This window comes from Symphalangus syndactylus, chromosome 12, assembly GCF_028878055.3.
Source record: "Symphalangus syndactylus isolate Jambi chromosome 12, NHGRI_mSymSyn1-v2.1_pri, whole genome shotgun sequence".
Lineage (NCBI taxonomy): Eukaryota > Metazoa > Chordata > Mammalia > Primates > Hylobatidae > Symphalangus > Symphalangus syndactylus.
Genome location: NC_072441.2, coordinates 70744573 through 70771677, shown reverse-complemented (window position 1 = coordinate 70771677; position 27105 = coordinate 70744573). Strand labels below are relative to the sequence as shown.

At 38.0% G+C, this 27105-nt stretch overlaps 1 protein-coding gene across 6 annotated transcripts in view; it reads left to right on the top strand.

Annotated features, from left to right (window-relative positions):
- The window catches only part of SPAG17 (sperm associated antigen 17), a 238646-nt gene that overhangs the window by 93427 nt on the left and 118114 nt on the right, over positions 1-27105 (top strand). For all 6 annotated transcript variants that reach the window (XM_063624696.1, XM_063624697.1, XM_063624699.1 and 3 more), the window contains exons 7-17: positions 455-636; positions 5383-5544; positions 6698-6770; positions 6982-7094; positions 11701-11838; positions 11925-12038; positions 12633-12783; positions 17047-17274; positions 17370-17588; positions 24068-24129; positions 24708-24821. In XM_063624696.1, the coding sequence (XP_063480766.1) occupies positions 455-636; positions 5383-5544; positions 6698-6770; positions 6982-7094; positions 11701-11838; positions 11925-12038; positions 12633-12783; positions 17047-17274; positions 17370-17588; positions 24068-24129; positions 24708-24821 (1556 nt within the window). The remainder of the gene's footprint in view (positions 1-454; positions 637-5382; positions 5545-6697; positions 6771-6981; positions 7095-11700; positions 11839-11924; positions 12039-12632; positions 12784-17046; positions 17275-17369; positions 17589-24067; positions 24130-24707; positions 24822-27105) is intronic.

The following is a 27105-nucleotide window of genomic DNA, read 5'->3' as shown; positions in this document are numbered from 1 at the left end:
AAACATACAACATTGATCCGCTCTGTTTTCAGCAATATAAGAAGGAGAACCAGATAAACTGTATTTGTAATCAGTTATGTAGCAGACACTAAGTTGATTTAAAAAGTGATTTGGCAGGAAAACTGGTCTTATGTAGATTGTCATCTAAGAGTGATGGAAATCTTGAACATATTTAGCTCCCAAAATGTGTGACCTAGTCATAATCTTTCTGGGCCTCAACTATAAAATGAAGGCATGAGATAAGTTCATATTTAAAATGAATCTCTGAAGTAAAGTTCTCTGATTTCATAATTGTATACTCCGACTTCAAAAATTTATCAAAATTACATTCCTTTATTTACATTTTCTGGTACTGTACAGGTATCTTGCAATGTATATGACTCACCATGTCCACTTAAAGTGGGAAAACATTTAACACTCTTATTTTGTAATATAAACATGTTGCTATTATTAGATCTAGAAGCAGAAAAATTGAAGAAAGAAAATGCCATAAAAGAGCTTAAAACTTTCTGGAAGTACTTGGAACCAGTCCTGAATAATGAGAAACCTGAAACAAATCTCTTTGATGTTGCTCGACTTGAATACATGGTCAAAGCAGCTGATTTTCCTTCTGACTGGTCAGATGGCGAGATAATGGTTAGTACACACATTACTGAGAGTGCATGGTTTTAACATGTGACACAATGGTTCTATTTGCTCTATTTATTCATGACATAGATAGTTACTGAGTGCCGATTACAAGGCATTGAGCTAGGCTCTTTTATCTTCAGGATAATGATAATATTGAATGCTCAATGATGGTTATAGTCTGATTCATTAGCTTTTAATGTGTGAATTAACAACAAATAATAAGATGTAGTAGATGAGGATCAAAAGGATGGTGATTCTTTTATTTGGTGACACGTGGCTTTGTTTTAAAACTCAACAATGTTCTAGACAGTAATTAGAATCTTCGTATGTATTAATTTTAAAATAGTAAATTTTATAGTTTGTTGAATTACATGTCTGACTTTTTATGTTTCAGTTCATACATTGCTTTTCTAAGCCCTTGCTTTTATTCCCATTTTTTTTTTTTTTTTTTTTTTTGAGACAGTCTTGCTCTGTCGCCCAGGCTGGAGTGCAGTGGTGTGATCTCACTGCAACCTCCACCTCCTGGGTTCAAGTGATTCTCCTGCCTCAGCCTCCCATGTAGCTGGGACTACAGGCACGTGCCACCATGCCCAGCTAATTTTTGTATTTTTAGTAGAGATGGGGTTTCACCATGTTGGCCAGGCTGGTCTGGAACTCCTGACCTCAGGTGATCCACCCGCCTTGGCCTCCCGAAGTGCTAGGATTACAGGCGTGAGCCACCATGGCTGGCCCCATAATCTTATTTTTAATATATTTGGCCAAGAAGGTCTATCCTAACAGGATGACTTGACTTTGGCCCTGTAGTTATCAGGCATTTCCCAAGAGTGGGGTTTACTGGCCCCTGCTATTGAGGAGTTTGCAGAGAGGCAAGACTAAAACCGTGAAACAGAGAAGCAGTGGTCAAGGACCCACATATCTGGTGCTCGGTTATGTGAAACACACTCTAAGTTTCCTACTAATTCAGACAAAGAATAAAATGGAATGGTTGGAAAAGTAGTGAATGACAGATGCATGAGGGCTTTTTAACGAAACGGAAGGTCAAATGACTACTTATTGAAGATGTTGTGGAAAGTATTCAGGCATCCCTCTGCTACAGAAAATCTCTCAGGTCTCTTTCTAGTTGACCCCTTATCCCAACTAACAGGGGCCTGGGAGTGTTGAATACCCGCAGGACGATATATTTCAGCGTTAAGGGAGCTGAAATGAAAGCAAAGTCCTAGGGAAGGACCCTATCAACTGAGTGCTCTGAAAAAGGCTGGGCAAAGTGGAGTGTGGAGGGTGGATGGGTGTCTGCACACTGACTGTGGGTAGCTGACAAGAAAAAAATTAAAAGCCGATTGTCTAAAAGAAGAATGATATCAAAGCCTGGAACTGTTTCTACAGCCGAGGGTAGGCTATGGGGCATGAACACTTCTGAGTGTCCCCGGTTCTATTACCTTGAGATGGATATGCACTTAATGAAGTAAGTGAAAGTGCTGAGGAGGGTGGCCAGACTTGAACCCTGAAGGATGGACAGGACTTGAATAAATAGTAATGGAGAGATCAGTTTGAGTTATAAGACTCTCAACACAAGGCGTTAGATGTCACTATGTAGAAAGACCACACTTAAGTCTGATATCCTGGTGAATCTCAGCCTTGTTCTCTGCATGGAAAACGAAGCTGAATGTAGAAAAGCTGTGATAGAAGGCAGAGCTAGTTCTGGGAAAGGCTGGAGACTCCAAACTCCCTTTGTCCTTGCCCCTCCTCATCCCTTCATCTAGATGTGCTCAGCTTTCCTGCTTTGTCTTCCACTCTCCTGCCTCCTAAATCTGACCTCAGAGAAGGACCCACTGTCCTCTGTCCTTTACTATTTCATGTTGCCTTGGGTCAGTGTGTTTCCCTATCCTGGAGATATTGGCATTCCAAGTAACATATGAACATTCCACCCTATTTTCTTGAAACTCTAGATTATACTAAAAAAAGTGACATATTTTGGGGGAAGAGGCTATTTCCCTGGGATCCTGAAATCCCACCTCAAATCCAGCTTCTTACTCTCTCTTCCACAGACCAGCTGCTCTCCCAAGCATGCAAAATTTCCCTGGGATCCTGAAATCCCACCTCAAATCCAGCTTCTTACTCTCTCTTCCACAGACCAGCTGCTCTCCCAAGCATGCAAAATCTCTGGTTAATAAAACCCACATCCACAAATTTAAATTTTGGAGAAACACTGCTCTTCTCATTTGGGCCAAGGCCTGGCTACATACCCTATCAAGAACTTGTGTACATTTTTTGTTCAACAAGGCATAGGAGATCCCAGCCTTATAATCCCTGAACCATAATTCATTCAGAGGAGGCTGCTTCTAAGTCAGCCTCAAGCCAAGTACCTTTTGCTCCATCTCTAGCTAGCGCTCCCTACTGTGTGTCTTCTTTACTTTCCAGGCACAGGCTGAATAAAGCTGAAATGCAGAGTCCAAAATCGTGTACAGTCCATTGCATCGTCAGAACATAGATGTGAACACAATGATATACACTGGCAACTTCAAAGGACTGAGCACCATTCCTAGCACTCTGCTTCTCACTGCAGTGTCTACATTTTAATCACTTCCTTTTAAAGAAAGTGATAGTGGCTATATTTTACTTTTAAAAATACAGAATGGAATAGTTTAAATGGCAATTAAAGTTCAGAAAAATTATTTTATGTGGAAAAATATTACCAGTCTAGTTATGGTAGAACATTCCTGACTTCAGAAGTGGAACGTTAATGTAAAGGGTCTCTAGTTGGGCCATGAAGGTAACTGTCAACAATGAAAACATGCAGGTCTCTATAGAGCCAATTAGGGCTGTGTTGCCCAGCTTCCCAGACTGATCTATTAGTCAATTTGCAGGTATTTACTGAATATCATCTTATACCAGGGCTATGGTCTGGGTCCAACTGTAGTAATCTTTTAAAGCCCATGCATGCCTCTCTAAGACATTGTTTGTGAGTGAAGCACTCAGCATTGAGGATGATGGGGAGGGAAAGTCTTGAAAATGGTTCGGTCATTAAATTGGATTCTAGAAGAAAAGGCCATTGAATTTAATAAGTAAGATCACAGTTCATTTTAAACAAGATCATTTAATAAGCATAAAAATGATAAATCTACCCCTAGTAGAAGCAGATCAAATGCATAGTGTCACACTTTAAGCTATATCTGTAAATTGATAATGGCTTCATATCCAAGATAGGACTCATCCAATGAACCCTCTTCCTCTTTGATTGGCGGAAAGCATTTGCAACCTTTCCAACCTTTGGCTGCAAACAAGCAGTCTATATTTCTATTGAACCAAGGTAACAAAAGCTTTACATCAAATAAATGCCCTTCAACGCATGATAACTGTCCCTAGAAGACATCGGCAACATTTCAAGTTAAGACCCCTGGTTGCTGAAATAATTTGGTGTCCTTAGCATGTGATTTGCTGTTTCATTTTAAAATGAATTAACTAGGTTAAGCTAAGGGATCGTTGGGCAAAAGCTTTACTATTTCCTAGAAATAAAAACAAAAACATATTTCTTTTTTTCTTTTTTTTTTTTTGACGGAGTCTTGCTCTGTCGCCCAGGCTGGAGTGCAGTGGCGCAATCTCGGCTCACTGCAAGCTCCGCCTCCTGGGTTCACGCCATTCTCCTGCCTCAGCCTCCCGAGTAGCTGGGACTACAGGCGCCCGCCACCACGCCCAGCTAATTTTTTGTATTTTTAGTAGAGACGGGGTTTCACCGTGGTCTCGATCTCCTGACCTCGTGATCCACCCACCTCGGCCTCCCAAAGTGCGCTGGGATTACAAGCGTGAGCCACCGCGCCTGGCCTACAAAAACATATTTCTATGCCAGAATTTGGGCAAGCAATACCAGATTGAAGCTTGACTGAAGAAGCCTTGGCCTTAGTGGGAATGGGAAGCCAGCCAGCAACCAGGTGCACCATAGTGATTGGCAGAGCTGTGCACGTCACTGGACTTCTGCATACAAGGAACCATCTCATACCACCTTACTTCTTGAACTCAGACACAGGATGAGCCTATTTCATTCTTCTTTGCTTCCAGGCAGACAGACCCAGCCATCACAATGCTTTCCTACTTCTGGAAACAAAAGCCCAAGTAATAGAGGTATCTGAGCTACAATTTGCTTGCCAGCTCATAAAACTTGTGGGTATTATAGAAGCAATAGTCTATCAGGATTTCTTAGTGTTTTGCTCTAGAGATAGAACAGGTGAAAGGAAAGAAGTGGAGCTTGGAGGAAAAGAAGAAATACTAATTGCCCACATACTTGTGTAGATGCAACATACTTGGGTAGATGATCCACAAAGCAGAGTCAGTGTTTCCATTGTGCTCCTTGCATAGCCAGGTAAGAAATCATCTATAGCTTGTCACTGGCTGAGGATATTAAAGTTACCTAACGTGTTTAGGAATTGAGATACTAACAATACAGGCCACACTGCTGAAACTCATGACTCAGTTATATTTCTTTTAGTTGAAGCATTAATTAGGCTCTTAAAACATTAGGCAGCCATATGGCCCTCCAAAGGAAACAGTCCACATTGTGGTAAACAAAGAAGAAGAAGAAGAAAGGTTCAGGAATGTAAATGGGGTCACCATGGCTGGGATTCAGTGGTTTGGGGATTTAAGGGTTTGCTTTCCTGTGTAAAGTTGATGGGCGTAACTGTTAAGAGAGATATATACCATATATCTGATTCCAACAGTATAAAACTGGTAACCAGTTGCCATTAAATCTCTCACTTGTAGCTGAAATTGGGCACTTATATTTTTGAAAATATTGCCTGCTTGATGTATGACATCCTGGATTGGAAAAGGCAGCACCAGCACTATTTGGAAAGCATGCAGCTTATTCATGTCCCACAAGTGGTTAATGAGAAACCTGTATTAGAAGCCATGCCAACTTTGGAGGTAAGCATGGGCTCAATGTCTTTAGTGGGATGAACGATTCACTGAACAACTTTATTTTCATATTTATAAGGCATATGAAGAAAAAGTTACATAAATACTTACATTAAGGTCATACTGCCTACTGGCATAAAAGATAGCTACGTGATGGGGGCTTTGTGAAGCTCCTCAACTACCAGACATTTACAAAGGCAAGGATGGAACCCTCTTGTCAGCACTCGGTACAATGAATAACATCTGTGACAGGAAGGACATTGACAAAGTAATTACAACATTTATTTAGCACCTGGCTATGTGCTAGAGCTGTGCAAGATGCTGGCAATACAATAATGAAAACTCATTCCCTGTCCTCCTCATTGAGGTTAACTTTTAAAGAGGATGGCAGTCAAGTCAACAATGATTTCAACATAGCATGATGAATGCTGAGAGCAGTCATCTCAGCTTGCAGTAGAAGAAATAAATCTGGTCACCTGATCTAAAGAGGAGTAGAGCAAAGAGAGGGAAGTCAGGAAAACTGAACCAGGATTAGCGATGTGGGGAAAGATGAATATGAAGTGCCTAATGGAAAGCATGATAGGGGAAAGGGACAGAATGATATTCTCAAGACAGGGGCAAAGATGTACAAAGATATGGAGGTCAAAGAAAAGCAGTATTATGGCACAAGCCAGGAGCACAGGGTAGTTCAGTGATCCCAGGCTGCATGTGCAAAGTGAAGAACAACAACAGAAACTAAACCTGGAGAGGCAGGAGCCAGGTCATGAATCTCCTCTGGTGCTAAGTTGAGAGTCTGGTTTATATCATGTGGGTAATGGAGAACTGCTGAAGAATTGGGAGAGGGAGAATGGGATGACTCTGAGTCACCCAGGGGAAAAAAGAAAAACCTGTTGGATGCTCAGTGCCCCATCACCCCGTCACTTTCTCCACAATTGCTCAGTGGGTTCTGGTAGGAAAAACTTGGTAATATCTATACCACTACCTTCTTTCCTTCATCAAGAAAAACTCTTTTCCTTTGGTTCTAATATTAGCAGATGATTTTGTGGTGTGAACATAATTATACAACCTCAGAATCCTGTTGGATCTCATCATACCAGCATTTGATGAGGGCATCTCTCAGCTGGGTATCTCAGTTGTTTCTTTTTAATTATTCTTTTTCTAGGCTCCACAGCCTGCTGTACCAGCTCCTGGAAAGAAGAAAGCACAGTATGAAGAACCGCAAGCTCCACCACCAGGCATGTATGAAATCGGCTGCTGGAGGATCAACACCACAAGCTGGCACTTTAAGAGATAATGACTGCCCTCCATATTACTTTCAGCCTCCCTTCACCTACAGCTCCTGCATTTATTAGTGCAAAGTCATAGTCTGAAATTATGCATGAAATTTTGATGGAAATAATGGAGAACACATCTTAACTGGGCAATGGTATTTTCTATATTTTACAGTGACTTCAGTCATCACAACTGAAGTAGACATGAGATATTACAATGATTTGCTGAATCCGATTCCAGAGGAATTCATTTCTGTGCCCCTGATACTGCATTGTATGCTGGAACAGGTGGGGATACTCTGAGCCTTTTTCCCAGGTTGTATACTTGAGTAAGTCGTTTCATCTTTCCTGGCTTCCATTTTTTTTACACTATTTTAAAATTATACTCATAATACCTAAGTGCATTCTCCTTTATAAAGATTAGAATAGTTCAGATGAAACTAAAGTCTGCTTAAATCTTCAGCTTCAATTCTCTTTTCTTTTGCTATGCTCTGGAGCCATTTATGTAACATTCCCTGAAGTTTTGGTAGAACATATCCTCAATACTCTGTGTCTGGTGTCATTTTAATGGAAGAGGAAAAGGAAGAGAACACGGACAAGTGGGTGGGGTGGTTAATAGTCTTTATCTTTAAAATTTCTTTCATGCTTGTAGATTTAACTAGATTTTTGTATTTCTGAGGCCAATTTTTGTCATCAGCTTTTTTCTTAATGAATATGTCTTAATAAGTATTTTACTGGAGTTTTAAGTCTGATATAATGTGCTTTACACTATTCACTTAAATATGTTTTAAAATTTCCTCTGTATCTGGTCATGTACCTTTCCTCATGACTGATGTTATTTATTGGTGCCTTCCTTTTCTTGATCATGATTGTTAAGGGCATAGCTATTGTATTGGTCTTTTCAAAGAACCAGGATTTGGTTTCATTGATCAACACCTTTTACTTTTTATTTTATTAATCTCTTCATTAATTTCTTCATCTATTTATTTATATATTTGTTATTTATTTAATTATTTTTAAGACAGGTTCTCTCTCTGTCCCCTAGGCTGGAGTGCAGTAGCACAATCATAGTTCACAATCTCAAACTCATGGGCTCAGTGTTCCTCCCACTTCAGCCTCCTGAGTATCTAGAACTATAGGCATGCACCACCATGCCCAGCAAATTTAAAATATTTTTTTTTGTAGAGACAAGGCCTTGCTATGTTGCCCAGTATGGTCTTTAACTCGTGGCTCCAAGCCAACCTCCCACCTAAGCCTCCCAAAGCACTGGGATTATAATCATGAACCACTGTGTCTGGCTCATCTCTGTCATTTCCATCTTTCTACTTTCTTTGGATTTATTTTGTATTTCATTTTAATTGAAAGCTTACTTCATTTATTTTTAGCCTTTTTGCTTTATTTAAGGCTATACATTTCTTTTCGAGTGTTTCTTTGTTTGCATCCTGATGCTTTCAGTGTATTCAATTCTAAATCTTTTATTTATTTACATGTTTAACCCGTGAATTATTTTGATTTCCATTATTTACTGATTATTTCTAATTTTTTTTTTACATTATAATCAGTAGGCATTTTCTGCAAGTTAGCAAATTAAAATTTCCTGAGGCTTCCTGTGTGACCTGATGTAACATGGTCATTGTGAATGTTCTATGTGTATCTGAAAGAGTTTGTTATTCATACTAGTAGCACATATGTAGCACTTATAGGCACCAGGCACTGTTCTAAATGCTTTCAATATGTTAACTCATGTAATCTTCAGAACAATCCTATGAAGCAGGAACTGTTTTTATCCCCCATTGTATTAGTCCATTTTCACACTGCTGTAAAGATACTACCCCAGACTGGGTAATTTATAAACAAAGGAGGTTTAATTGACTCACAGTTCCCCATGGCTGGAGAGACCTCAGGAAACTTACAGTCATAGTAGAAGGGAAAGCAGGCACCTTCTTCACAAGACAGCAGGAAAAAACTACCACTTTTAAAACCATCAGGTCTCATGAGAATTCCATCATTATCATAAGAACAGCATGGGGGAAACCACCCCCATGCTCCAATCACCTCCCTCCCTCGACACGTGGGGATTACGATTTGAGATGAGATTTAGGTGGAGATACAGAGCCAAACCATATCACCCATCTTACAGATAAGAAAACTGAGGCACAAAACGTTTTTCAAGTTTGTTCAAGTGGTAAGTAGCAGAAATGACTTAAAACCTAGTGAATCTGCACAGAAAAGTATTTGGATGCGATTTCTGCATTGTCGTCTTCCTTTTAATGTTGCTGTTAAGAAGTCTGATGTCAATCTGATACTTTTTTCTTTGCAGATAATCTTTACTTTTCTTTCTAGCAGCTGTTAGGGTTTTCTCTTTGTAATTGATAACACAAGACTATGTCTAGGTATGATTTTATCATACTTGTTATTATGGTGTAAGGGAATTATCATCTGATTTCCAGTCACATTCTGTGTGAAATAAAAGTTCCTTATACTGGCCCATAAACGCCCTAAAAATAGGGTTCTGAGATGTACCTGTCATCTCACCTCCTGCCCGCCACCACACACACACACACACAGACACACGTCATCTACGTAGGCCTTCTGGCTTTTCCTCAGATATGTTGCTTAATTCTATCTTAACCTTTTACTCTACCTTCTCTACCTAGAAAGTTTTCTCTCTTTCTGGAGGGTCTCCAGTAGAAGTGTCAATCCTTAGAGAGGCCTTCTCTGACCACCTGATCTAAAGAACCCTCTCCCCACACAACATACAGCACTCTCTACCACATCACCTTGTTTTATTTTCTTATCAACAGCTTTTCTTTTTGCAATATATTGATCAGCTATTTTTTTCTTACCTTCTCCGTCCTCCTACTAGAACATAAACTCCACGCAAGCAGTAACAATGTAGTCTTGTTCGTTGCTGTGTGCTCAGCACACAATAACCACACCTAACCCATAGTAGACACTAAATACATATTTGTTAAATTCAGAAGATTCTAAGAAAGTCTTCTATCTTCAAATATTGTTTTTCCTATCGATTTACCTTAATTATTATTGAATGGATGTTGGAACTTCAGGGTTTTCCTCTTTGTCTTTTAAGTTTTCTTTCAATTTTATCCCTTTGGGAATTCCAGCTTAACTTCCTACTAATGCTTTCTTCAGGGGGTCCAGTCTGCTATTGAAGTTTTGTTTTACCAGTAATGTTTTTAATTTGTAAATTCTCTAATTTTTTTTTACAATTGCCTATTCTTGTTTTTAGTTCATGGATGTGACACATTTTTTCTGTTAATACATAAAAGGTTAATTTTAAAGTCCTTTTCAGACTCTATCATCTCTGTTACCTCCCATATACATTTTTCTGGTTTTTGATTGTCTTAGTTTTCTAACCAATTAGATAACCACACTAATATTTGCCTTTAATTGCTCCATGAGGTTTTTAGAAGATCAACAGTTTTATTATATCAATAAATGCATAAAAGTACAAAAGCCCTATACAGCTTGCAGTATCATTATTTTATTTATCTTATCCTTTCTTGTTTTATTCTACTAAACTTAAAGCAACAAACATTTATTAACCATCTACTATGTTCCAGGTACCAAAGAAGACAGTTAATGAGCTCAGTGCCTAACAAATAGAAGTCAACCAGTAGATCCATGTTGAATGAACGAAGGCTTAATAATAATAAGGGGATGAAAAAACTGAAATATAGGAGTGATGGGATGACACTTTATAGGATGGGATGTTAGAATTGAACATTTCAGAGAAGAAACAGATTCGAGTGATCTTTTATGATTGAAGTGGGTCAAAGAAATGATCAGAGGATAGAAAGTGGAAACAGTGAGTGACTCTTCTGACAGTAGGGCGTTTCCACAAGGTAAAGAATAGGATGAAATTTTGTTATTCTAGAGCAGTGGTTCTCAACAGGAGGTGATTTTGTTCCCAGAGGACATTTGGCTATGTCTGGAGATATTTTTGGTTGTCACAACTGGAAGGGTGCTACTTGCATAAAATGGGTAGACACCAGGGACATTGCTAAACATCCTGTAGTGCACAGGACAGCCCCCCACAAGAAGTAATTATCTAGGCCAAAATGTCATTAATGCCAAGGCTGAGGAAACTCGTAGAGGAATAGGAAATCATAGAGGATGATTATAGGATATAGGGTAAAGGGAAAAGCTGTAAATTAGGTGCCTAACTTGATTATGTTTCAACCTCTTTTACTTGTTTACCATGTAAAATTGAACAAGGCACTTAATCTTTCTAGACCTCACTTTCCCCACATAAAGGAGACACTATTACATTTACTGATCTCATAATCTAGTAACTTTTGTATTTTTGAAGAAAGAATGAGGATTGGGCCTGAACCCCAGTTTCTTCCACTCAATATCCTTGAGCTTTGGCCAGTCACCCTAGTTTTCTCCTCTATACAATGGAAAATAATATCTATCCCCACAAGATTGCTGTGAGGCTTAAATGATCACATGTGAAGATGTGTTACATAGTACCTGGCTTGTGATAGACAATAAATATTTAATGAACCCAAAGTTATATGAGCACTCTTTCCGCTGCTTTAAGATAGAGTAAATATTAAGAAAAAAGTTATTATTCTATTTGACTAGAATCTTCATGAAATATTTTTATCAAAAACTTATTGTTACCATTTTCATGTTGTCCATTTTAATAGAAATATTAAATTTATATCTACCTTAATGCATGGATTGCAAACACTTTTCCTTCTATTTGGTGATCACTGATAGTTTCCTGCCATTTTGTGTCATCAGTGGTACTTGGGTCGTAGAAATGGACTGGTTCTTACTAAGCAGTGGGAATGCAGCAATGAGCAGTGAGTATCACTAAAGAGCGGACCCTTACACCAATTCCTCTCATTGTTGATTTCAACAGGTTGTTGCAACTGAAGAAGATCTCGTCCCACCCAGTCTGCGGGAGCCATCCCCCAGAGCAGACGGGCTAGACCACAGAATCGCAGCTCACCTTGTGTCCCTTCTGCCCTCACTCTGTCTCTCAGAGAGGGAGAAAAAGGTCAGATAGCCTGAGATAACAGAGTCTTCATGCTTTGGAAAAGTATAGATCCTCTCTTTAAATCAATATTGTTTCAATTTGCATAGAATCTTCATGACATATTTTTATCTGAAGAAGAAAGTGAAAGCAAAGCAGTGCCCAAAGGCCCCCTCCTACTGAACTATCATGATGCACACGCCCACAAGAAGTACGCACTACAGGTAATAATTAGGTTAGCCCAAGGAAAACCGATGTGGGAAAGTGTGTTTATAACTATTCAGTTGAAAGAAGCTAATTGGATAACTTCATCAACACTAATTAAAATGTAATGTACAAAATAGATACTTGCATACAAAGTAGGACCTGGAAAATGGACCTGGATACGGGGAAAAATGATGTCAGCCAAGGAAATTTGCCTGATTATTGAGGTCTAATTAACAATTCAATTAATTGTTACCACCACTAAATTTTCATTAAAACCTTATAATTATTTGCTTCAAATATCTGCTGCTATGAAAAACTAGTAGAAGCCAGAAAAAGATCTCAAAAGAGAGAGATGAATATATATGAGACTTTGGCAGTTTGTCACTGTGAATGAAGAATCAGTCATTTTTGTGCACTAGGAACTCCTGGCAACATAGGAACTAGCTTTTTGACCTTCAGCAAAATCCCAAAATTTGTCTTTCCCAATTACCATTGATTTCCCCTGTTCCCAAATAATGAGAGTGAAGGTATCATGTTTAGCCTTCTCCATATGCATAAGGCACTTAACAGCTTACTTTAATGTCTTCTGTCATGTTGCTCTTTTTCATCAGGACCAAAAGAATTTTGATCCAGTTCAAATTGAGCAGGAGATGGAGTCCAAGTTGCCACTGTGGGAATTCCTTCAATTCCCTCTACCCCCACCATGGAACAACACTAAACGTCTAGCTACAATTCATGAGCTTATGCACTTTTGTACAAGTGGTAAGTCCATTGCTTTGTCTTAGCTTAAACTCAATTTAATTAATGGTCATATATGCCTCTTAAAATTACACCCTTATTTACAAAAAGTATTTTCATTATTGAAAGACCTTTCAGAGGCTAAGGTGGGTATTTTGATTGACTACAACTTTCTTGTTTGAATAATGTCATTAGCAATGTTATCATAGCTATAATGCATAACACTCTTCAACTTGATACACTGGGGGTTTTTTCCCATTGTGTTTTCTTAACCACAATAATTCCTTTTTTTCCTCATTTTCCCCCATCTCTGTCCCAAATACTCCCATTGACATCATTGGAGATGATGTGGTAATCCCATCCTACTTACAGAGAAGTAAAGGGTTGTGTGTGTGTGCGTACGCACACACGCATGCACGCATATAATTTCCAGGACAATGCTGTCCTTCTGTCTTCTGCTTGACCACTGCGCTCTTTTACCATCATTGCAAATCATGTAAAAATTACAGTAACATTGCAGAGACATCATCTGGAAAGAGGGAAGAGCAACCTGGACTATGCAACTTTGCCCCAATTCAGAGATACCTGTCTTTGAATTTTCATCTTATATCCTCTTGTTGCAGCCACCCACAATCAATAAAACACAGGTTCCAGAAGAATTTTTCTTCTGTCTCTTTCCATTCTGTCCATTCACAGTTCTTTCTTTTTTTAATTAGAGAAGAAAAAAAAGAAGAGGATCCAGATAATCTGAATTTGGCAGGAATGTTCACCAGGGTAAAACTAATGTGAGCACTACCGTGGACCATCTCTGCACATGAGGACCGGAAAGAACTAAGAAAGAGAGCGACTTGGGAGACAGATGTAGATATCTTGTAACCTGTGCTACTGGAAGCTCATATTTAGTCCTATCTTGAGAGAAAATTCTGAGCACACTATTTATAACCAGAAATTAAATTTGTATCTAGAAAGATGAATCATAGAACCATAAAATTTCCTAACTGAAAGAAACCTTGGAATTAATCTAGTCGAAATCTATTTTCAGATAAGAAAGCTGAGATTCTAGCAGGGTTAAATTATTTGTTTTAGGATTATAACAATGGTGGGAAAAAAAAAGAAAACATTCTGGTCTCTGGATACCCAGTAGAACAGAATTTCCTTACATTACTGAGCAGGAGACAGGAAGAAAGCCACCGCAGAAGTCTGATGGTGCAATCTGCAATTTTAAGCAACTGCTCTGCACCTAGGGATACACAGATGAATAGAGAGCCCACCGTCAGCATGTTGCTGAGCAGGAGTTGACTCAAGCTAACAGCTTCTCACAGCAGGAAGAGCCATTTTATGCTCTTTGAAGACAGTGGGAAGAGGGGTCATTAAGATATAATATCTAGAATCATGTCTCATCTGAGTTCACTGGGATTTTGTGATATAGGCAGTCATTTCCCAAAGTAAATTCTCATTCCCACTTAAGGGAATATGTAGATACTACCTATAAGAAATGACATTAACTTCCACAGACATCTTTACTTGACAAGGAAGCATTTGACCTAGAAAAGAAAAAAGCATGTGCATATTCTTCCTTACCATTTCCTTTGTAAGCCTAACCAAACTAAAAAATATTTTTATCTAGATTTCTTTTTTCACTTTTAAGTAGGCTTAGTAATAGAAAAAGCCAGGAACTTCTGAGTCCTACCATTGACTCATGGACATGTGGGGTACAGCCTCGAGGGCCTGGTATGTCATTTCTGTTGTGTACATAACTACCCCTTCCTGAGTAGGGGGTGAACTTCTGTCCTTTTTCTGTGTCCTGCCACCCTCCACTTCTCCTTCTGGCTTGAGATGTGATTCCATTCTCCCTTCAGCTCAGCTCTCTACACAGCACAGGATTTTTGTTCCTGCTGCCACCATTGAAACCTCACACATATGCTGCTTACATGCCCCATCCTGGACCCTTGGTGCTCCTCCCCTCCTCCTCTTTTCCCTTTTGCCACATCATACTTAACAAGTCCAAAACCAAGCTCTTGATTCCTCATCCCTAAATTTGTCCCTTCACCATCTCCCTTATTTCAATGAATGACAACTGCTTTCTGTCGAAAACCTTGGAATCATCCCTGCTGTCTCTGTTTTTGTTTTTGTTTTTTTGAGACAGAGTCTCACTCTGTCGCCAGGCTGGAGTGCAGTGGTGTGATCTCAGCTCACTACAACCTCCACCTCCTGAGTTCAAGCGATTCTCCCACCTCAGCTTCCTAAGTAGCTGGGATTACAGGCGCACGCCATCATGCCCAGCTAATTTTTGTATTTTTAGTAGAGATGGGCTTTCACCATGTTGGTCAGGCTGGTCTCGAACTCCTGACCTCGTGATCCACCCACCTCGGCTTCCCAAAGTGCTGGGATTATAGGAGTGATTCACCGCGCCCCGCTGCTGTCTCTGTTTTCTCACACTCTGCAATCAATCCCACCATACTCCTTACTACCATCCCAGCCCAGTCCCCCACCACCCCTCACTTGGACTATTCCAATAGCTTTCCAGCTGGTCTACAGGCTTTCAATTTTTTACCAACAGTCTTTTCTCTACACAACCACCTGAAAGGCCCCTCTAAAATGTTGGTTGGATCATGTGCCTTTGTGACTGAAAACTCTGTAGCAGTCACCCAGAATAAATCCTAAAGTGGGCCAGGTGCCTGGCTCATGACTGTAATTCCAGCACTCTGGGAGGCTGAGGCAGGTGGATCGCTTGAGCTCAGGAGTTTGAGACCAGCCTGGCCGACATGGCAAAACCCATCTCTACAAAAAATACAAAATTAGCCGGGTGTGGTGGCACATGCCTGCAGACCCAGCTACTTGGGAAGCTGAGGTGGAAGAATCACCTGCACTCCAACCTGGTGAACCTGTCTCAAAAAACAAAACAAAACAAAACAAAAAACAACAATAAGAACCTAAACTGTCTGCCACCTACTTTTTGAGCCATCACCTATCAAGCTGTCATGTTCCATTCTCCTCCATCTACACTGGCCTCACTGTGATTCCTTGAACAAGTCAATCACACCCCGCCTCAGGATCGTTGCACTTGCTGTTTTCCCCTTCCTCAGTCACTTTCCCCCAGATATCCATGCAGCTTGCTCCTCTATTTCCTTCACATTTTTGCTTAATTGTTCAGAGGACTTTTCCATGACTGCTTTATATAAACTAGAAGCCCCTCCCCGACTATTATCACTTTTTGTCCCTTCAGCTGGCTTTATTCTTTTTGCTATCTCTTTTATCTCTTACACTTATCTGTTTCCAACGACTAGAATGGATATTCCATGAGAGCAGGGAGCTCACTATTTTGTTCACCATTGTGTTCCCAGCTTTCATTATAGTTAGTGACGCCTAATAGGGGCTCAAAAAATATTTGAGAAATGAACAAATGAGCAAACTCTCCTTCATTCTGTAATTCTTTTACCTCTTCCTTGTCTCTCTTCTGAATCTCCCTGCTTTTTCCCAAATGACCTGCTGCTTTTCTCATCTTTGCTGGAGAGAAAATGGAGGTTACTTCTGAATTATTGATCTGCATCATTTCATTTTTTTCTGATTGAATTCCATGTTTATTTGTTAATTCTACTTCTCCTTCCTCTACCTTGGAACTTCTTCTAAAGTGTAAGAACCAAATCTTGATTCTTTCAAATCCCAGGCACCTATGACAAAGCCTAATACATAGAAAATAATAACCAATGAAAGAGTGAGCAAGTGAATAAACGCTGTAAAAAGGTAAATACACAATTATAAAGCCTGCTGAAAGCTGATGAACTTTGAAGTGCAATTATGGAAAATACTGCAGCAGTTTATGTGCACAGGAGGAAGCCTTTCCTGAGCCCAAATCAACAGAAAAACTTAGTCAATATAACAGCCTATATTAAGCATAAGTAAATAATTTCTCTGTTTGAAATTACAACAGGAGAAAAGGGTGCTTTCACTCAAAAATAATAAGTTGTGTAAGCATATTCAACCAACATGGTACCCTGGAAAGTCCATGCACATGAATCTGGACACCTAATATTGATTAAGCTGTGAAGCAGTTTGGGAGCATTGTAATTTGCTAAATTGTATCTTTACTGTGCTGTTTGCTTATCCTCAGGTACTTTTGATATTTGCTGCAGACTCAGGAGCCAATGTTTAAAATCAGCTCAACAGCCATTGTGGCGTGACTCTCTTGTCTTTCTGGTAGACAGATTCCCTGGTTGTCCCTCTGTCAACCCTGTACCGTGTGCTAATAAGAACATTTCCAGCAGCACTGGTTCTGCTTTCTTACAGATGTCTTGAGCTGGAATGAAGTAGAACAAGCCTTCAAGGTGTTTACTTTTGAGAGCCTGAAGCTCTCTGAGGTTGATGAAAAAGGGAAACTAAAGCCTTCTGGGATGATGTGTGAGTCAGATTCTGAAATGTTCAACATACCATGGGACAACCCTGCCAGATTTGCTAAACAGATAAGGCGGCAATATGTCATGGAAATGAACACTCAAGAGGCCAAGCAGAAAGCAGGTACACTGCATGGAGGGAACGGAAAGCATTCTTGTATTTTATGATTGTCAATTTTTCTCATATTGTATCTCATGGATGTTTCTTACACTGAATAGATATTAAAATCAAAGACAGAACAATATTTGTGGATCAGAATTTGTCAATGTCTGTGCAAGATAATGAGAGCAACCGAGAACCTTCAGATCCTAGTCAGTGTGATGCTAACAGTATGAAGCATTCTGACTTGAATAATCCCAAACTCTCAGTCCCTGATAATAGACAGCTGTTAGAGCAGGAGCGCATCATGAAGACTCAGCCCCAACATGAGTCTCTGGGTAAGTTAAAGTGTGTGTGTGTGTGTGTGTGTGTGTGTGTGTGTGTGTGTAAGACACTATTATAGTACACATAAATCAAAAAATGTTTAAGATGCATTATTTGAATTTAAGTTATTTGGTTAATTAAACTTTCTTACTGAGTATTGTTGTTCCATAAGTTCTCTTTATTTCAACCTTTGTTTTTAAAAAATCTTAATTCCTCTTAGTCCACACTTACCTTAGTAAATTTAGCACAGTGAACATCATTAAAACTTTCATCATTAGTGTTACACAGTTATTGTGATTGTGTGCTAAAATTATAAACATTCATCTGCAAAACAGAATGAAATGTCCAGTACAGAGCTTGGTATAAAATCAATGCTCAATGAACATCATTTCCCCTCCTCTCCCACTTATGGCTCAGGCCATTACTCTCATTGTAGACTAGCATTAAAAACAGTGCTATATTAGTGCTATATTAGGAGGTGCAAAAGAAGGATATTGGACTAAATTTATACTGAGCCACTTTACACATCACTGTCAGATTAATCTGTGTAAAATATAGCTATTTTGTTTCTCTACTTACAGCTTTCAAAGGCTTCCTACTATCTGCAAAATAGAACGCAATTCCTTGGCCTGCTTCTCCAGTAGAATCAAATTACTTTTCCCAAAATCTTTTTCCATCTTTTTGCTGTTGCTCACACACTCTGTACTCTAGCCTAACAGAATTAGGCCTATTTACTCTGCACAGACTGCTCTTTTCAATCTCTGTGGTACCTTTCCCTCACAATATATCCTCCATCCTGAGTTCTCTTTTTGACTATGATTAGGATTCAGTGGCACCTCCATGAAGTCTTATTGGATGTGTCCATATGGAAATGCCTCTCTTAGCATTCCAGGGTCATAATTAAGCTACACTTCTGGTGAAGTGCTGTGGCTCACTCCTATAAACCCAGCACTTTGGGAGGCCAAGGCAGGAGGATTGCTTGAGGCCAGGAGTTCAAGACCAGTCTGGGCAACATATCAAGACCTCACCTCTATAAAGAAAAATAAAAAAATAAATCTACACTCTCTTTATGGCATTAGTTATTTTCTTTCAATTTTATAATTATGTATACGCCTATATTAAGGCCTCCATTATCCATAGCGTCTTAGTGATTATATGTTTATTTTAACATCTTAAACAACACCTAAATTTAACACCTAGGTCAAACATTAAACAACACCAAATTTAACATATTAAACAACACCAAATTTAACACCTAGGTCAAGGAAAAAATTACAATAGAAATTGGGAAATATTTCAAACCAAATGATAATGAAAAAACTGAGTATCAAAACTATAGAATGCAGCTGATGCAAGAGGTACTCCAAAAGAAGTTTATAGCTTTAAATAAATATTTTTCTAAAAGAAGCTAAAGATTAATTACCTAAACATCAACCCCAAGTTAGATAAAGACAAACAAAATAAATCAAAATAAAGAAGACGGAAAACAACAAAAATATTAAATCAACGAAATAGAAAACATACATGAAAATTATGTCAATGAAATAGAAAACAGAAACATAGGAAGAACAAAAATGCAAAAACTTGGTTCTTTGAATAGACTAACAATATCGATAAATCTTTTATATAAGGTTAATCATAAAAACCCATGAATAACTCTATCGGGAATAAAACTATATCAGGAATAAAAATCATATAAGGAATAAAGAAACAGAGACTTCCTTCAGATTCTACAGAAATTTAAAAGATTGCAAGATAATATAGACAACTTTGACTAAATGTGAAAATAAAATGGGCTGTTACTAGAAAAGAATAACTTACCAATAATGACCCAAGAAGAAATAGAAGGCCTGAGTAGTCTTATATCCAATTAATTATATCAGTAATCAAAAATCTTCCCAAATAGAGCACACTTAGCCTGAATGATCTCATTGGTAACTGATACCAAACACTAAAAAAGAAATAATTCTAATCTTAACAAAAATTATTCCAGAAAATAGAAAAGTAGCATATCCTCCTATATTCATTTTATGAAGCTAGCCTAAACTTTATAAGAATACTGACAAGGATAGTGGTACAACTGAAAGTTAAACTAATTCATTAAATTAAACTCATTCACGAACATAGATGCAAAAATTCTAAATAAAACATAGGAAAACTGATCTAACATATACTAAATGATAATAATATATCACAAACAGGTTGCATTTATAACAGGGATAGAAGGAAAATATATACATTGTAAAATCAATATAACATCAATTAACACATTAGTGAGAAAAGTCATATAATCTCAATAGAGCAGAAATAGCATGTGTAATTCTTTAGCAATTTATGAAACAAATCTTATTAAACTAGCAAGAGAAGAAACATTACTCAATTATATAAATGTTATTTTTCATATTACTGCAACAAACCTTATATATCAAGGTGAAAAGTTGAAATAATTCCCTTTGAGATCAGGAGAATGTCCACTATAAACACTTGTATTCAATATTGCATCAGAGGTATATGCCAACAAGCAAGACTTTTTCTCTTTTAGATAAAAGCATAAGGTTTGAAAAGGAAGAAATAAAACCATCATTATTTGTAAATACTGTGTATGTAGAAAACTCAAAACAATACACAAAAAAATTAGAATTAATATGAAAGTTTAATAAGGAGGCTGTGCTTGTTAAATGATACACATAAGATGTCTGGAGTGCTGAGACTTTACTGCTATAATTATTCATTGTATTAAACATTTGTGTTTCATGCACTTTTCTTTGTGTGTTATATTTCATAATTTTAAAAACATTTAAAAAATAAGTGGTTATGGGCCAAAATTGGATTAAAAAAATAAATTTTAAGAAAGTGATAACATGAGAGAATAAGTGTTAAGTTAGTATTCACTAGTGGTCATCTTACCCTTTTCATTAATCTAGACGTGGGTCGAAAAGGAAGTAATCAATGGAATAGGATTGGTAGAGGAGGCAATTGGGGTGAATGGAAGAGGGAAGAAAATAACATTTATTTAATATTGCTCTGCTATATCTCAAGTACATTAACTAATACTTACATAAACATCAGCCTATGACAAAGATACTATTATCCCAATTCTACAGATGAGGAAACCAAGACTTAGAAAGGTTAAATAATTTGTTCAACTACATACAAGTAGGAAGTCAGGATTTCAACAGAGGGCTAACTTCAAACCAGTGCTTCCTCCACTGTCTTGCAGCTTCCTGAGTTCCAGAAATTCCTGGTGATGCAGCTAATGATTTAGCCATGCTCCTAGTCTCATTCATGCTGATTTTGTTGCCTTTGGGTTTTCCTTCCTTCTAACTAGGGTAGATTCCCTATTTCTTTGTCCTAAGTACCCTTACCTATTAGCCTATGTCTCAAAAAATGTAAGCCAATGAGTTAACCTGAGTTCTTATGGCAATAGTGTATCCTATGGGACTACAAATGAATGACAGGGAAGTCACTCTGGGTTAATACAGAGTCAGAATAAGCCAGGAGAGGTGTAAGGCCCAAGGTGTTTTCTTTGTTTTGTTTCACTTTTTTACTTTAAAGCAGCTGGATAGTTTTCCTTAGGCAACTTTTGCCACCTGGTGGTCAAACTACATAAATTGGTGTGCTGGATTCTGGAAGAAAGTAGATTATTATATGAATAGTAACTTCCTAAATTCTCAGGGTTGAAAATGCTCTAGTGGACAGTGTATCCTAGAGGCCACACAATCTGGAGGGTGGATCTCAGGGCCATAAGTGTGTCTCCGTGGTGCATTTTGACCTACTTCCAGGAGCCATTCCATTTGAAAGGGGGAGGGCATCTGGGCTTGGTGTCACATTGTAGCTGTTGTGAGTATGGGACTTCGTTGTTGTTGATGTTGTTGATTTTACATTTCTTTCCCTAACTCTGAATCATACTTACTTCAAAGCCGCCAACTTTAATTCTCTTTAAACAAGGCAAAAATTATTCATGTATTTCCTGCACAAGCATTTTAGCATCAAATACATATAAAAGCCTTTTCCTGGACATAAAGGGCCGAATATTTGTGCTTTTTTTAACCAAATACTGGATTTCCATCTGAGACTATTTTTGAACTTGACAGAGCCTAGTGGATATTTATGAAAAACCTGAGAGTTGATAACCGCGAGTCTATAGGTTTAGATGTGCCCTTTATGCTTGTTGGGTGTTTTTTTAATAAAGTAACTGCTTTGCAGAGGGATCTTGTTATCTCTAAAGTAAAACAGATTAGGAAAGCTGTTTCTCAAAGGGATGAGAAAGCATCCATTTCCAGATGTGTCAAAAACTACTGAATCACACTGTCAAAGGATTATGTGGTTGAAAGCAAAAATCAGAAAAAGAAAAAGAAATGATTTTTACTCTACTATTAAATAAATAATTCAGATTACTTTTAGAATGTTCTTTCCTTTGACAAACTAACTGATGCATAATTTTTAGAACATATTTTCTAAACTGGAGACTTTTTCTGCTGGATCCTTAAACATAGGAGGGAATATCAAATCTCCCGGAAATCTGGCAGACCACAGAATAGAATAATTTTTATCCACAGATTTCATATCAATTGCTTCAAGGACACATGGGACATCATGGTCTATTTAGAGTTATAGTTAGCCTAAGTTTTCTCTTCAGTGGATGTATTTATATAAACGCTGAACTGAATTGGCTGTATGGTTTTCCCCTAAATCAAAATGGAACATTCATGCTGTCACCTTCACCAGCCCAAGGCAAGATGGAACTAGTAGCAAAAATGTAAGTAGCTGTGCTCCTGAAAGAAAGAAAAACACTTGCCTGTCCTTCATAGGCACAATCAGCTTCTCCCTCCAGAAGCCCAAATGTAGTACTCTTTGCCACAGAATAGAAAGTTGTCTTATGCTTGCCACAGGATAACGCTTTGCTGTAGGTTTTTTCCCACATTTCTAATTTCTCTATATGGCTCTAGGTTCATTTCCACATTTAATATATGATGTAGATTCCTCTCATTCAATCAAAAGGAAATATTTACTGAGTTCCTGCCAGGTGCTGGGTGCTCAGAGTACAGTTAAAAATAATAATAATAATAATAAGATGAAGTTTCTATTCTCCAGGAATTTACATATGAGGTGGAGAGACAGACCAGAAACAAGTAAGTAGCATTAGGCATAGATACATGCTATGATAAAAAAAACAAACAAAACAGAGGATGAGACAGAAGACTCTTGAGAAGGTGATACTCAAGCAATATGAATGAAGTCAGGGTCTGAAAAAGGTGAACAGATAAGGGCAAAGCATGCCAGAGAGAAAGCAAGTGCAAGACCCTCAAGACACAGCAAGCAGGCCAGTGTATCTGGAGTAGAAGGAGCAAGGGAGAGTCAAAGAGTTGTGCTTAAAGAGTTAGGCCAGAGCCATTTCCTATACAACTTTGTCAGACATAATCTTCATTTATTCTAAGAGTGATAAGAAGTCAGGGCTGTTCAGTTGTTCAGCAGCATCAAAGTATATTCCCAAAAAATCCACCTCCCACACACACATACTCTATTTCTGTGATCAAATTTTCAAAATGATATATACATTATCCATTTCTCGATTAGAGATTCACAATAACAAGAGCAAATTACAAATTCTAAGACATTCATAGTGAGATGTTCGTTGATCTATGTTAAACGTATTTATTATGGAACTCTTTCTTCTGGTGATGCAGAAATCAACAATATGAATGTGTTCCTTCCCTGTTCATTCACATGGCTGTTTGCTTCATAGCCAAGGATGATATCACCGTCCCAATCATCATATAAGTATACTCTGTCGTTACTAGGAAAGCTAGTGTGCATGACTCATATTGGTCCATAGTATGCATTACTCCTATTGGTCCATGGAGTCCAGGTACCGCTTCATTTATTTATTTAATTTTTGTTAAGCTTCATTTGTAAATTAGCAGATGCTCATTAAATCATGTTTAAATTAATAAATGATTAATGAATGGAAGGGAAGCTCTGCAGAATGGTGAAAGCATATCATTTTCCAATAGGAAGTGCATTTATCTGCCAGTGCCTCTTTGCATGCATGGCCTGCCCCCACCCTAGTCTGTCATCCACAAGATAAGATCCATGGAAATTTATAAAGGCTTTGTGATAGTCACCAGCACAAGAAGACCAATCATGTGTACTAAGAAGTTGATTTAATCGTAAATATTTACGACTTTTAAAGGTAAAGGAATATTGTTAGAAGTGAATGATACAGTCTGAAAGCAGAATATCTGGTATGATTTAAGATATATCACACAAGAAGCTAGGTTCTTTTCAAAGAGCTTAATATAATTTTTTTAGGTAGGCACAGATTTAGAATTATGGACACAAACACCTTTCTGGAGGCACAAAACATGCCTTTCAGGCATTGCCTTTTCAGCACAGAAACATAGATCATATGGGCAACAAAAAGCACAGCATTAACCAGCAGGGCAAGAACAAAGCCAGAACGCAACTGGATGTTGGTGTCTTTGATTTGCAGAGCAGACCACAAACAATGAGATCAAAGATGATGCTGCCACAAAGGCTGATTCTCATGAAAAGGTAAGGAATTATTTTTCTAAAAATGTAGATGACAAGATAATCTGAGAAAAATCATGTTTCTTACTTGGAGTAAGAAACACTGAAAAAGAAAAAAGAAGATACTTAGAAGGAGAATACTGAGGCTAGAAAAGAGGAATTATCCGGACATCCCCAGAGCAGCTCCAATTGGAGAGAAAGGAGTTAATTTTGCTAGGCGGCTTGCGCATAACTTCCCAGCTCCTTGCTCCCCTCTAGACAGTGTGGCTTGGCAACCTCACAAACACCTGCTCACCATACAGCCACGTAGAGCTAACGTTATCTTGAAGAGAGTTCAGAAAACCTGCCTGTAATTGCTAACAGGACTCAGAAGAGTATAACCTAACAATAAAAATATTTAGATTATGTTGCCCATAAAAAAAAAAAGTCAAAGGCATACTCTTTTTGGCAGCAGTTCTCCTAAAATGTTGCCATATGGATTTATACATATGCAGATTTCCCCAATTAGATGGAGTACATACTGGTTAGTTGACGGAGCCCAAGAGGGCTCCATTTGGACTTAAACAAATTAAAGCTGAAATTGTGTTCCTATGATATTTTAGAAACCCAAGAAGATGATGGTGGAAGCAGATTTAGAGGACATAAAGAAAACACAGCAGCGCAGTCTAACGGACTGGAGTTTTACTGAACATTTTAAACCGAAAGTACTGCTTCAGGTATTTATGGACTGCGATTCTCTAGGAGACCGTCAGATAGGTCTGGAGAGTCTGCTGTGATTTAGAACAGTTCACCTCCAGGTCATTCTCTCAGATCTAGTTCAGATCAATATTCTCCTTTACTTCAGCTATAAAATAAATTTACTCCCAGCTTGAGCTATGCATTCCCAGCGACTCTCTAAAATAGTTCAAAATATACTTTATGAAAGAATGCTTTTATAAAATATTTTAAGAAAAAAAGAAATATACAAGACTGCGCATATATATTTTTTTTGCTGCTGCATTTTCTAAAAAAGAAGTAAGGTTTTATTGGGAAAAAAAAACTATTTTTTTCCATATTGTTTATCTATTCTACTCAATTTCACCACATTTCACAGTATTTTCTGTTTTGATTAACAGTTAATGGAATCTGTGGTAGCTAACATTCACTGAGCACTTACCATGTGCCAGGCACTGGTTAATATGTATTATTAGCTCATTTAATCCTCACAATAACCCTGTGAAGTAGAAACTATGTAAGTAGTAAGAAACTGAGGCACCCTGACCAGTAGTGACTTTTGTCCAAGGTAACATGGCAGCTAAGTGAGAAGCAAGATATAAACACAGGAAATCTGGCCCTGGAACCTGTACTCTTAACCACTCTGCAAAATAACAAGTAATCCCAAACCTAAATCCTTTTGTTGTGTTTAGCTTTTACACAAAAACCTGTCCTCTTTTGGTTTTGTCTTTTTAATTTGATTTTTATTTTTATCAAAGTTTTACAACATGTTTTTTAAGCCAGAAAGTTCTACAAAGTCTTATTATGAAAAATAGCAGCCTCCTTCCCCCATCCCCACCCCACTCCACCAAGCCTCAGTTCTCAGAGGCAAAAATCTTCAGCGCATTTACCCCTTTCTTTTATTACTTTACTCGGTGATCTCTAAATAGCAAGTATATTTTGTTTAGTTTTAGTTTTGTGACATCATTACCAATTGATTCTCTCTTGAGAACACAGCTTTGCCCACCCCCATCCAACACACATGTGCATGTACAGGTACAGGCTCACCCACCCCCACATTCGCACTAGCACTTCTCCATTCTCTGATACTGTTAAAAATATCATAATTTTTGGTTAGATCAGTATTCAAAACTCACTTTATTTCAGTTATGTAAGTGCTATTCACAGCTGAACTGTGTAGTATTCTATAATTATATTTCCTTTATCGGTACCATTTTTATTTTCTCTGCAGTTAATAATTGCCTCTTTTTCTATTTGTTTAGTTTACTATGTATTTATTATTAACTTATCCCCAAATTCTCTACTACTAAGTCTCTCAATACATTCAAACATAACAGATATTCTATTAGTTTTATTGTATTAGTGATGTCTCTCCCGTGTTCCCTAAACTTGCTGCACAGCTGTGGTCCTGGGCCTCCCTTTACCATCATCCAGGCCACACCCGTTCCCTTCCTTTCCAGTTAGATGCCTGTTTCCTTTATCCCATGTGTTCCCTCTCCGGTTACTCTCTTTTTTGTAGAGGATCATCTCTTCCAATAGCTTCCTTGATTAAGATAGACGGGAGGTAAATTTTTGAGGCATTTAATATTTGAAAACAGTTTAATTCTATCTTTATATTGACTGACAGTTGGGCTTTATAGTAAATGCTAAATTAAAAAGCATTTTTTCTCAATACTTTAAAGACATTCTTTGACAGTGTGACAGTGTTCTGACTTCCCAGATTGTCCTTAGAAAAATAAATAAATACAATTCTGATTCCTAATCAGTTGTTTGAGTATGTTATGATCCTCTCTCTGGAAGATTTTAAGATCTTCCCTGTTCCAATGCTCTTGATTTCCTGTTGATATGCCTTAGTGTGGTTCTGTTTCTATGCATTGTTCTGGCAAGCCAGTGCAATCCAGAAATTCCTGTATTTATATTTTGGGAAATTTTCTATAATCATTTCTTTGATTATCTCTCCTCTCCATTTTCTCTGTCCTTTTTTTTTTTCTGGAAATCTTATTACTCCGATGTTGGACCTCCTAGACTGAACCTGCAATTTCCCTTCCTTTTTTCTTTTAGTTTCCGTCAATTTATCTTTTGACTTTGCTCAATTTCCATTCAGTTCTTATATTGAGCCTTTTATTCCTGTTATTATCATTCTGATTTCCTGAAGTTATAATTCCAAATTACCTTTTTAAAGGATCATTTCACTTTTTTTTTTTTTTTTGAGATGATGTCTCGCTGTGTTGCCCAGCCTGGAGTGGCATGATCTTGGCTCACTGCAACCTCCGCCTTCCAGGTTCA